This window comes from Oncorhynchus keta, chromosome 14, assembly GCF_023373465.1.
Source record: "Oncorhynchus keta strain PuntledgeMale-10-30-2019 chromosome 14, Oket_V2, whole genome shotgun sequence".
Taxonomy (NCBI): Eukaryota; Metazoa; Chordata; class Actinopteri; order Salmoniformes; family Salmonidae; genus Oncorhynchus; species Oncorhynchus keta.
In genome coordinates, this window is record NC_068434.1 from 3,073,884 (window position 1) to 3,086,383 (window position 12,500).

Sequence of the window (12,500 nt, forward strand, 5' to 3'; positions counted from 1 at the left end):
AAGGTAACAGTCTGGGTTAGGATTAAGGTTTTGACCATCCAGACCTTCAAGGTAACAGTCTGGGTTAGGATGAAGGTTTTGACCATCCAGACCTCCAAGGTAACAGTTTGGGTTAGGATTAAGGTTGTGGCCATCCAGACCTCCAAGGTAACAGTCTGGGTTAGGATTAAGGTTTTGACCATCCAGACCTCCAACGTAAGCAGGAAGCAGAAGACTATTTGGAATGCTTTCAGATTCTAAGGGGATATGATGTGGTGTACCACAGGGCTCAATACTAGGGCCTCCACTGTTCCTGGACCACAGGGCTCAATACTAAGGCCTCCACTGTTCCTGTACCACAGGGCTCAATACTAGGGCCTCCACTGTTCCTGGACCACAGGGCTCGATACTAGGGCCTCCACTGTACCTGTACCACAGGGCTCAATACTAGGGCCTCCACTGTTCCTGTACCACAGGGCTCGATACTAGGGCCTCCACTGTACCTGTACCACAGGGCTCGATACGAGTGCCTCCACTGTTCCTGGACCACAGGGCTCGATACTAGGGCCTCCACTGTTCCTGTACCACAGGGCTCAATACTAGGGCCTCCACTGTTCCTGTACCACAGGGCTCAATACTAGGGCCTCCACTGTTCCTGTACCACAGGGCTCGATACTAGGGCCTCCACTGTTCCTGGACCACAGGGCTCAATACTAGGGCCTCCACTGTTCCTGTACCACAGGGCTCAATACTAGGGCCTCCACTGTTCCTGGACCACAGGGCTCGATACTAGGGCCTCCACTGTTCCTGTACCACAGGGCTCGATACGAGTGCCTCCACTGTTCCTGGACCACAGGGCTCGATACTAGGGCCTCCACTGTTCCTGTACCACAGGGCTCGATACTAGGGCCTCCACTGTTCCTGTACCACAGGGCTCAATACTAGGGCCTCCACTGTTCCTGTACCACAGGGCTCGATACTAGGGCCTCCACTGTTCCTGTACCACAGGGCTCAATACTAGGGCCTCCACTGTTCCTGTACCACAGGGCTCGATACTAGGGCCTCCACTGTTCCTGTACCACAGGGCTCAACACTAGGGCCTCCACTGTTCCTGTACCACAGGGCTCGATACTAGGGCCTCCACTGTTCCTGTACCACAGGGCTCGATACTAGGGCCTCCACTGTTCCTGTACCACAGGGCTCGACACTAGGGCCTCCACTGTTCCTGTACCACAGGGCTCAACACTAGGGCCTCCACTGTTCCTGGACCACAGGGCTCAATACTAGGGCCTCCACTGTTCCTGTACCACAGGGCTCAACACTAGGGCCTCCACTGTTCCTGTACCACAGGGCTCAACACTAGGGCCTCCACTGTTCCTGGACCACAGGGCTCAATACTAGGGCCTCCACTGTTCCTGTACCACAGGGCTCGATACTAGGGCCTCCACTGTTCCTGTACCACAGGGCTCAACACTAGGGCCTCCACTGTTCCTGGACCACAGGGCTCGATACTAGGGCCTCCACTGTTCCTGTACCACAGGGCTCAATACTAGGGCCTCCACTGTTCCTGGACCACAGGGCTCAATACTAGGGCCTCCACTGTTCCTGTACCACAGGGCTCGATAAGGGCCTCCACTGTTACCACAGGGCTTTAGGGCCTCCACTGTTCCTGGACCACAGGGCTCGATACTAGGGCCTCCACTGTTCCTGTACCACAGGGCTCGATACTAGGGCCTCCACTGTTCCTGTACCACAGGGCTCAATACTTGGGCCTCCACTGTTCCTGTACCACAGGGCTCGATACTAGGGCCTCCACTGTTCCTGTACCACAGGGCTCGATACTAGGGCCTCCACTGTTCCTGTACCACAGGGCTCGATACTAGGGCCTCCACTGTTCCTGTACCACAGGGCTCGATACTAGGGCCTCCACTGTTCCTGTACCACAGGGCTCAACACTAGGGCCTCCACTGTTCCTGTACCACAGGGCTCAACACTAGGGCCTCCACTGTTCCTGGACCACAGGGCTCAATACTAGGGCCTCCAACTGTTCCTGTACCACAGGGCTCAACACTAGGGCCTCCACTGTTCCTGTACCACAGGGCTCAACACTAGGGCCTCCACTGTTCCTGGACCACAGGGCTCAATACTAGGGCCTCCACTGTTCCTGTACCACAGGGCTCGATACTAGGGCCTCCACTGTTCCTGTACCACAGGGCTCAACACTAGGGCCTCCACTGTTCCTGGACCACAGGGCTCGATACTAGGGCCTCCACTGTTCCTGTACCACAGGGCTCAATACTAGGGCCTCCACTGTTCCTGGACCACAGGGCTCAATACTAGGGCCTCCACTGTTCCTGTACCACAGGGCTCGATACTAGGGCCTCCACTGTTCCTGTACCACAGGGCTCGATACTAGGGCCTCCACTGTTCCTGGACCACAGGGCTCGATTAGGGCCTCCACTGTTCCTGTACCACAGGGCTCGATACTAGGGCCTCCACTGTTCCTGTACCACAGGGCTCAATACTAGGGCCTCCACTGTTCCTGGACCACAGGGCTCGATACTAGGGCCTCCACTGTTCCTGATATGTGAATGACATACCAGCAGCAGGGAGACTCCTGCTATATATAGAAGACGACCTTGCTGCTGTCAGGAAAGGAAACAGAAAATTAAACATGTTTAACTGTATGAAATGTTTACCCCAAAATCTATCAATCACCGTTCAATCAGTGTCATTGATTAGGAAAAAATAGTTTGTCACGTTGGGACTTCCATCCATCCTCTTTGATATCAAAGTGCAATATCTATTCTCTAACATCTTAGTGTGTTTCTATCATTGAGTCAAACCTGACACCGTGTCTCAGTGTGTTGTTGTTGTTGTGTTGTTGTTGTTCCTAACACTGTATCTCTGTGTCTCAGTGTGTTGTTGTTGTTGTTGTTGTTGTTGTTCCTAACACTGTATCTCTGTGTCTCAGTGTGTTGTTGTTGTTCCTAACACTGTATCTCTGTGTCTCAGTGTGTTGTTGTTGTTGTTGTTGTTGTTGTTGTTGTTGTTGTTGTTGTTGTTGTTCCTAACACTGTATCTCTGTGTCTCAGTGTGTTTGTTGTTGTTGTTGTTCCTAACACTGTATCTCTGTGTCTCAGTGTGTTGTTGTTGTTGTTGTTGTTGTTGTTGTTGTTGTTGTTGTTGTTGTTGTTCCTAACACTGTATCTCTGTGTCTCAGTGTGTTGTTGTTGTTCCTAACACTGTATCTCTGTGTCTCAGTGTGTTGTTGTTGTTGTTGTTGTTGTTGTTGTTGTTGTTGTTGTTGTTCCTAACACTGTATCTCTGTGTCTCAGTGTGTTGTTGTTGTTGTTGTTCCTAACACTGTATCTCTGTGTCTCAGTGTGTTGTTGTTGTTGTTGTTGTTGTTGTTGTTGTTCCTAACACTGTATCTCTGTGTCTCAGTGTGTTGTTGTTGTTGTTGTTGTTGTTGTTGTTGTTGTTGTTGTTGTTCCTAACACTGTATCTCTGTGTCTCAGTGTGTTGTTGTTGTTGTTGTTCCTAACACTGTATCTCTGTGTCTCAGTGTGTTGTTGTTCCTAACACCGTGTCTCAGTGTGTTGTTGTTGTTGTTGTTGTTGTTGTTGTTGTTGTTGTTGTTGTTCCTAACACTGTATCTCTGTGTCTCATTGTGTTGTTGTTCCTAACACCGTGTCTCAGTGTGTTGTTGTTGTTGTTGTTGTTGTTGTTGTTGTTGTTGTTGTTCCTAACACTGTATCTCTGTGTCTCAGTGTGTTATTGTTGTTCCTAACACTGTATCTCTGTGTCTCCGGTCCACTGCAGCAGCTGAAGAAGGGCGTGATAACCCTGACTGTGAGGACTCGTCTCCGCAGCCCCAGCCTGACTCCGTGCCCTACCCCCACCCTCCTCAGTCGCTCCTCCTCCCTTAACTCCAACGCCAGCGGGGGAACCCCCATACCCTCCACTTTCGACGAAACCCCCGAAGTCCGCAAGGGACCGCCCAGACCTGGCCCCAAGGACCGCATCATTATGGAGGTTACACTCAGTAAAGGTAACTGACAAAGTGGGGTTTTGAACTGTGCCGTTTCAGTTCAGTTGTTGTGACCTCACTTCCCTCTGGTGTGAGATGTGCTTTTGTTGACATTTTAGTTTGAGACCGTAGGGACTAACCACAAGACAATCATCCCGTCAACTCTCTCAATGCAATAACACACCCAACAATTACAAGATATACAAATATATATATATATACAAAAGTATGTGGACACCCCTTCAAATTAGTGGACTCGGTTATTTCAGCCACACCCGTTGCTGACGGTTGTATAACATAGAGTACACAGCCATGCAATCTCCATAGACAAACAATTGGCAGTAGAATGGCCCTTACTGAAGAGCTCAGTCACTTTCAACGTGTCAGTTCGTCAAATTTCTGCCCCGGTCAACTGTAAGTGCTGTTATTGTGAAGTGGAAATGTCTAGGAGCAACAACGGCACAGCTGCGAAGTGGTAGGCCACACAAGCTCACAGAACGGGACCACCGAGTGCTGAAGCCCGTAAAAATCGTGTGTCCTCGGTTGCAAAACTCACTACCGAGTTCCAAACTGCCTCTGGAAGCAACGTCAGCACAACAATTGTTTGTCAGGAGCTTCATGAAATGGGTTTCCATGGACCAGCAGCCGCATACAAGCCTCAGATGACCATTATATAGGTCTCCATGGACCAGCAGCCGCATACAAGCCTCAGATGACCATTATATAGGTCTCCATGGACCAGCAGCCGCATACAAGCCTCAGATGACCATGAAATGGGTTTCCATGGACCAGCAGCCGCATACAAGCCTCAGATGACCATGAAATTGGTTTCCATGGACCAGCAGCCGCATACAAGCCTCAGATGACCATGAAATTGGTTTCCATGGACCAGCAGCCACATACAAGCCTCAGATGACCATGAAATTGGTTTCCATGGACCAGCAGCCGCATACAAGCCTCAGATGACCATGAAATTGGTTTCCATGGACCAGCAGCCGCATACAAGCCTCAGATGACCATGAAATTGGTTTCCATGGCCGGACTCTGGAGCAGTCCGACGGATTCTGGCAGTCCGACGGATTCATCTGGGTTTGGCGAATGCCAGGAGAACACTACCTGCCTGAATGCGTAGTGCCAACTGTAATGTTTGGTGGAGGAGGAATAATGGTCTGGGACTGTTTTTCGTGGTTCGGACCCCTTAGTTCCATTGAAGGGAAATCTTAACTCTACAATGACATTCTAGAAGTTTCTGTTTTTCTAACTTTTTGGTAACATTTTGGGAAAGCCCTTTCCTGTTTCAGCATGACAATATCCTCGAGCACAAAGCGAGGTCCATACAGAAATGGTTTGTCGATATCGGTGTGGAAGAACTTGACTGGCCTGCACAGTGCCCTGATCTCAACCCCATCGAACACCTTTGGGATGAATTGGAACGCCGACTGCGAGCCAGGCCTTATCGCCCAACATCAGTGCCTGACCTCACTAATACTGTTGTGGCTGAATGGAAGCAAGTCCCCCTGCAGCAATGTTCCAACATCTAGTGGAAAGCCTTCCCAGAAGAGGGGCGGAAGTGTAGCCCAGTGTAGCCTAGTGTCGCCTAGTGTAGCCTCGTGTAGCCTAGTGTCGCCTAGTGTAGCCTAGTGTCGCCTAGTGTAGCCTAGTGTCGCCTAGTGTCGCCTAGTGTAGCCTAGTGTAGCCTAGTGTAGCCTAGTGTAGCCTAGTGTCGCCTAGTGTAGCCTAGTGTAGCCTAGTGTAGCCCAGTGTCGCCTAGTGTCGCCTAGTGTAGCCTAGTGTAGCCTAGTGTAGCCTAGTGTATCCTAGTGTATCCTAGTGTAAGCCTAGTGTAGCCCAGTGTCGCCTAGTGTCGCCTAGTGTAGCCTAGTGTATCCTAGTGTATCCTAGTGTAAGCCTAGTGTAGCCCAGTGTAGCCTAGTGTCGCCTAGTGTAGCCTAGTGTAGCCCAGTGTATCCTAGTGTATCCTAGTGTAGCCTAGTGTAGCCTAGTGTAGCCCAGTGTAGCCTAGTGTAGCCCAGTGTATCCTAGTGTAGCCCAGCGTAGCCTAGTGTAGCCCAGTGTATCCTAGTGTCGCCTAGTGTAGCCCAGTGTAGCCCAGTGTAGCCTAGTGTAGCCCAGTGTAGCCTAGTGTAGCCTAGTGTAGCCCAGTGTAGCCTAGTGTAGCCCAGTGTAGCCTAGTGTCGCCTAGTGTAGCCTAGTGTAAGCCTAGTGTAGCCCAGTGTATCCTAGTGTATCCTAGTGTATCCTAGTGTAAGCCTAGTGTAGCCCAGTGTCGCCTAGTGTAGCCTAGTGTATCCTAGTGTATCCTAGTGTAAGCCTAGTGTAGCCCAGTGTATCCCAGTGTATCCTAGTGTATCCTAGTGTAAGCCTAGTGTAGCCCAGTGTCGCCTAGTGTAGCCTAGTGTAGCCTAGTGTATCCTAGTGTAAGCCTAGTGTAGCCCAGTGTCGCCTAGTGTAGCCTAGTGTAGCCTAGTGTATCCTAGTGTATCCTAGTGTAAGCCTAGTGTAGCCCAGTGTCGCCTAGTGTAGCCTAGTGTAGCCTAGTGTCGCCTAGTGTAGCCCAATGTAGCCTAGTGTAGCCTAGTGTAGCCTAGTGTTGCCTAGTGTAGCCTAGTGTCGCCTAGTGTCGCCTAGTGTAGCCTAGTGTAGCCTAGTGTCGCCTAGTGTAGCCCAGTGTAGCCTAGTGTCGCCTAGTGTAGCCCAGTGTAGCCTAGTGTCGCCTAGTGTAGCCTAGTGTAGCCTAGTGTAGCCTAGTGTCGCCTAGTGTAGCCCAGTGTAGCCTAGTGTAGCCCAGTGTAGCCTAGTGTCGCCTAGTGTAGCCTAGTGTCGCCTAGTGTAAGCCTAGTGTAAGCCCAGTGTAGCCTAGTGTAGCCTCGTGTAGCCTAGTGTAGCCTAGTGTAGCCTCGTGTAGCCTAGTGTAGCCTAGTGTCGCCTAGTGTAAGCCTAGTGTAAGCCTAGTGTAGCCTAGTGTAGCCTAGTGCAGCCTAGTGTCGCCTAGTGTAGCCCAGTGTAGCCTAGTGTAGCCTAGTGTAGCCCAGTGTAGCCTAGTGTAGCCTCGTGTAGCCTAGTGTAGCCTAGTGTAGCCTAGTGTCGCCTAGTGTAAGCCTAGTGTAAGCCTAGTGTAGCCCAGTGTAGCCTAGTGTCGCCTAGTGTAGCCTAGTGTAGCCTAGTGTCGCCTAGTGTAGCCTAGTGTAGCCCAGTGTATCCTAGTGTCGCCTAGTGTAGCCTAGTGTAGCCTAGTGTAGCCCAGTGTAGCCCAGTGTATCCTAGTGTAGCCCAGTGTATCCTAGTGTAGCCTAGTGTAGCCCAGTGTAGCCTAGTGTAGCCCAGTGTATCCCAGTGTCGCCTAGTGTAGCCTAGTGTAGCCTAGTGTCGCCTAGTGTAGCCTAGTGTCGCCTAGTGTAGCCTAGTGTAACCTAGTGTCGCCTAGTGTAGCCCAGTGTAGCCCAGTGTAGCCTAGTGTAGCCTAGTGTCGCCTAGTGTAGCCTAGTGTCGCCTAGTGTCGCCTAGTGTAGCCTAGTGTAGCCTAGTGTCGCCAAGTGTAGCCCAGTGTAGCCTAGTGTCGCCTAGTGTAGCCCAGTGTAGCCTAGTGTCGCCTAGTGTAGCCTAGTGTAGCCTAGTGTAGCCTAGTGTCGCCTAGTGTAGCCCAGTGTAGCCTAGTGTAGCCCAGTGTAGCCTAGTGTCGCCTAGTGTAGCCTAGTGTCGCCTAGTGTAAGCCTAGTGTAAGCCCAGTGTAGCCTAGTGTAGCCTCGTGTAGCCTAGTGTAGCCTAGTGTAGCCTCGTGTAGCCTAGTGTAGCCTAGTGTCGCCTAGTGTAAGCCTAGTGTAAGCCTAGTGTAGCCTAGTGTAGCCTAGTGTAGCCTAGTGTCGCCTAGTGTAGCCCAGTGTAGCCTAGTGTAGCCTAGTGTAGCCCAGTGTAGCCTAGTGTAGCCTCGTGTAGCCTAGTGTAGCCTAGTGTAGCCTAGTGTCGCCTAGTGTAAGCCTAGTGTAAGCCTAGTGTAGCCCAGTGTAGCCTAGTGTCGCCTAGTGTAGCCTAGTGTAGCCTAGTGTCGCCTAGTGTAGCCTAGTGTAGCCCAGTGTATCCTAGTGTCGCCTAGTGTAGCCTAGTGTAGCCTAGTGTAGCCCAGTGTATCCTAGTGTAGCCTAGTGTAGCCCAGTGTATCCTAGTGTCGCCTAGTGTAGCCTAGTGTAGCCTAGTGTAGCCCAGTGTATCCTAGTGTATCCTAGTGTCGCCTAGTGTAGCCTAGTGTAGCCTAGTGTAGCCTAGTGTCGCCTAGTGTAGCCTAGTGTCGCCTAGTGTCGCCTAGTGTAGCCTAGTGTAGCCCAGTGTAGCCCAGTGTAGCCTAGTGTAGCCTAGTGTCGCCTAGTGTCGCCTAGTGTAGCCCAGTGTAGCCTAGTGTCGCCTAGTGTAGCCTAGTGTAGCCTAGTGTCGCCTAGTGTAGCCTAGTGTAGCCTAGTGTAGCCTAGTGTCGCCTAGTGTCGCCTAGTGTCGCCTAGTGTAGCCCAGTGTAGCCTAGTGTCGCCTAGTGTAGCCTAGTGTAGCCTAGTGTCGCCTAGTGTAGCCTAGTGTCGCCTAGTGTCGCCTAGTGTAGCCTAGTGTCGCCTAGTGTCGCCTAGTGTAGCCTAGTGTAGCCTAGTGTCGCCTAGTGTCGCCTAGTGTAGCCTAGTGTAGCCTAGTGTCACCTAGTGTAGCCTAGTGTCGCCTAGTGTAGCCTAGTGTCGCCTAGTGTCGCCTAGTGTCGCCTAATGTAGCCTAGTGTAGCCTAGTGTAGCCTAGTGTCGCCTAGTGTCGCCTAGTGTCGCCTAATGTAGCCTAGTGTCGCCTAGTGTCGCCTAGTGTAGCCTAGTGTCGCCTAGTGTAGCCTAGTGTAGCCTAGTGTAGCCTAGTGTCGCCTAGTGTAGCCTAGTGTCGCCTAGTGTAGCCTAGTGTCGCCTAGTGTAGCCTAGTGTAGCCTAGTGTAGCCTAGTGTCGCCTAGTGTAGCCTAGTGTAGCCCAGTGTAGCCTAGTGTCGCCTAGTGTAGCCTAGTGTAGCCTAGTGTCGCCTAGTGTAGCCTAGTGTAGCCTAGTGTAGCCTAGTGTCGCCTAGTGTAGCCTAGTGTCGCCTAGTGTAGCCTAGTGTAGCCTAGTGTAGCCTAGTGTCGCCTAGTGTAGCCTAGTGTCGCCTAGTGTCGCCTAGTGTAGCCTAGTGTCGCCTAGTGTAGCCTAGTGTCGCCTAGTGTAGCCTAGTGTAGCCTAGTGTCGCCTAGTGTAGCCTAGTGTAGCCTAGTGTAGCCTAGTGTAGCCTAGTGTAGCCTAGTGTCGCCTAGTGTAGCCTAGTGTCGCCTAGTGTCGCCTAGTGTAGCCTAGTGTAGCCTAGTGTCACCTAGTGTCGCCTAGTGTAGCCTAGTGTAGCCTAGTGTCACCTAGTGTAGCCTAGTGTCGCCTAGTGTAGCCTAGTGTCGCCTAGTGTCGCCTAGTGTCGCCTAATGTAGCCTAGTGTAGCCTAGTGTAGCCTAGTGTCACCTAGTGTCGCCTAGTGTCGCCTAATGTAGCCTAGTGTCGCCTAGTGTCGCCTAGTGTAGCCTAGTGTCGCCTAGTGTAGCCTAGTGTAGCCTAGTGTAGCCTAGTGTAGCCTAGTGTCGCCTAGTGTAGCCTAGTGTCGCCTAGTGTAGCCTAGTGTAGCCTAGTGTAGCCTAGTGTCGCCTAGTGTAGCCTAGTGTAGCCTAGTGTTACCTAGTGTAGCCTAGTGTAGCCTAGTGTCGCCTAATGTAGCCTAGTGTAGCCTAGTGTCGCCTAGTGTAGCCTAGTGTAGCCTAGTGTAGCCTAGTGTCGCCTAGTGTAGCCTAGTGTCGCCTAGTGTAGCCTAGTGTAGCCTAGTGTAGCCTAGTGTCGCCTAGTGTAGCCTAGTGTCGCCTAGTGTCGCCTAGTGTAGCCTAGTGTAGCCTAGTGTCGCCTAGTGTCGCCTAGTGTAGCCTAGTGTAGCCTAGTGTCACCTAGTGTAGCCTAGTGTCGCCTAGTGTAGCCTAGTGTCGCCTAGTGTCGCCTAGTGTCGCCTAATGTAGCCTAGTGTAGCCTAGTGTAGCCTAGTGTCACCTAGTGTCGCCTAGTGTCGCCTAATGTAGCCTAGTGTCGCCTAGTGTCGCCTAGTGTAGCCTAGTGTCGCCTAGTGTAGCCTAGTGTAGCCTAGTGTAGCCTAGTGTAGCCTAGTGTCGCCTAGTGTCGCCTAGTGTAGCCTAGTGTCGCCTAGTGTAGCCTAGTGTAGCCTAGTGTAGCCTAGTGTCGCCTAGTGTAGCCTAGTGTAGCCTAGTGTTACCTAGTGTAGCCTAGTGTAGCCTAGTGTCGCCTAATGTAGCCTAGTGTAGCCTAGTGTCGCCTAGTGTAGCCTAGTGTAGCCTAGTGTAGCCTAGTGTCGCCTAGTGTAGCCTAGTGTCGCCTAGTGTAGCCTAGTGTAGCCTAGTGTAGCCTAGTGTCGCCTAGTGTAGCCTAGTGTCGCCTAGTGTCGCCTAGTGTAGCCTAGTGTCGCCTAGTGTCGCCTAGTGTCGCCTAGTGTAGCCTAGTGTAGCCTAGTGTCGCCTAGTGTAGCCTAGTGTCGCCTAGTGTAGCCTAGTGTAGCCTAGTGTAGCCTAGTGTCGCCTAGTGTAGCCTAGTGTAGCCTAGTGTCGCCTAGTGTCGCCTAGTGTAGCCTAGTGTCGCCTAGTGTAGCCTAGTGTCGCCTAGTGTAGCCTAGTGTAGCCTAGTGTAGCCTAGTGTCGCCTAGTGTAGCCTAGTGTCGCCTAGTGTAGCCTAGTGTAGCCTAGTGTAGCCTAGTGTCGCCTAGTGTAGCCTAGTGTAGCCTAGTGTAGCCTAGTGTCGCCTAGTGTAGCCTAGTGTAGCCTAGTGTCGCCTAGTGTCGCCTAGTGTAGCCTAGTGTAGCCTAGTGTCGCCTAGTGTCGCCTAGTGTAGCCTAGTGTAGCCTAGTGTAGCCTAGTGTCGCCTAGTGTAGCCTAGTGTCGCCTAGTGTAGCCTAGTGTCGCCTAGTGTAGCCTAGTGTAGCCTAGTGTAGCCTAGTGTCGCCTAGTGTAGCCTAGTGTCGCCTAGTGTCGCCTAGTGTAGCCTAGTGTAGCCTAGTGTCGCCTAGTGTCGCCTAGTGTCGCCTAGTGTAGCCTCGTGTAGCCTATAAGAATGTGTTCTTTTTTATTTATTATTATTATTATTTTACCTTTATTTAACTAGGCAAGTCAGTTAAGAACAAACTCTTATTTTCAATGACGGCCTGGGAACAGTGGGTTAACTGGTCTAGGAACAGTGGGTTAACTGGTCTAGGAACAGTGGGTTAACTGGTCTAGGAACAGTGGGGTTAACTGGTCTAGGAACAGTGGGTTAACTGGTCTAGTGGGTTAACTGGTCTAGGAACAGTGGGGTTAACTGGTCTAGTGGGTTAACTGGTCTAGTGGGTTAACTGGTCTAGTGGGTTAACTGGTCTAGGAACAGTGGGTTAACTGGTCTAGGAACAATGGGTTAACTGGTCTAGGAACAGTGGGTTAACTGGTCTAGTAGGTTAACTGGTCTAGTGGGTTAACTGGTCTAGTGGGTTAACTGGTCTAGGAACAGTGGGTTAACTGGTCTAGGAACAATGGGTTAACTGGTCTAGGAACAATGGGTTAACTGGTCTAGGAACAGTGGGTTAACTGCCTGTTGAGAACGACAGATTTGTACCTTGTCAGCTCTTAACTGACTTGCCTAGTTAAATAAAGGTAGAATAAAACACTATGTGTGGAGGCTGTTATAGCAGCAAAGGGGGACCAACTCCATATTAATGACTTAGCAGAAGAGTGGAGGCTGTTATAGCAGCAAAGGGGGACCAACTCCATATTAATGACTTAGCAGAAGAGTGGAGGCTGTTATAGCAGCAAAGGGGGTCCAACTCCATATTAATGACTTAGCAGAAGAGTGGAGGCTGTTATAGCAGCAAAGGGGGTCCAACTCCATATTAATGACTTAGCAGAAGAGTGGAGGCTGTTATAGCAGCAAAGGGGGTCCAACTCCATATTAATGACTTAGCAGAAGAGTGGAGGCTGTTATAGCAGCAAAGGGGGACCAACTCCATATTAATGACTTAGCAGAAGAGTGGAGGCTGTTATAGCAGCAATGTTCCAACATCTAGTGGAAAGCCTTCCCAGAAGAGTGGAGACTGTTATAGCAGCAAAGGGGGACCAACTCCATATTAAAGCCCATGATTCTGGAATGGGATGTTCGACGAGCAGGTGTCCATATACATTTGGTCTTTGTAGTATATGTTGTTTTTGATTGGTGGTATTTTAAGGTGTTAGCATTGCCACCAGAACACGTAATGCACACTGGCAACGACCGCCATTAGACTGTATTTTGATTAGATTTGATTTGATTTCCATTGGAAACATTTCACGAGCCAGTTTAACACCTGTGATCGTAACAGACTGTCCTGCCAGGGTACAAACCTGTTAGTCTTGGAACACAGCAGAGGTCATTTATGAGG

At 50.9% G+C, this 12,500-nt stretch overlaps 1 protein-coding gene across 1 annotated transcript in view; it reads left to right on the plus strand.

The window, feature by feature from the left end:
- The window catches only part of pdzd2 (PDZ domain containing 2), a 209,590-nt gene that overhangs the window by 157,679 nt on the left and 39,411 nt on the right, over positions 1–12,500 (plus strand). The window contains 2 exon segments of the mRNA XM_052462660.1: positions 1–3; positions 3,805–4,033. The exon segment at positions 1–3 is cut by the window's left edge and continues 186 nt beyond it. Coding sequence (XP_052318620.1) covers positions 1–3; positions 3,805–4,033 — 232 coding nt within the window.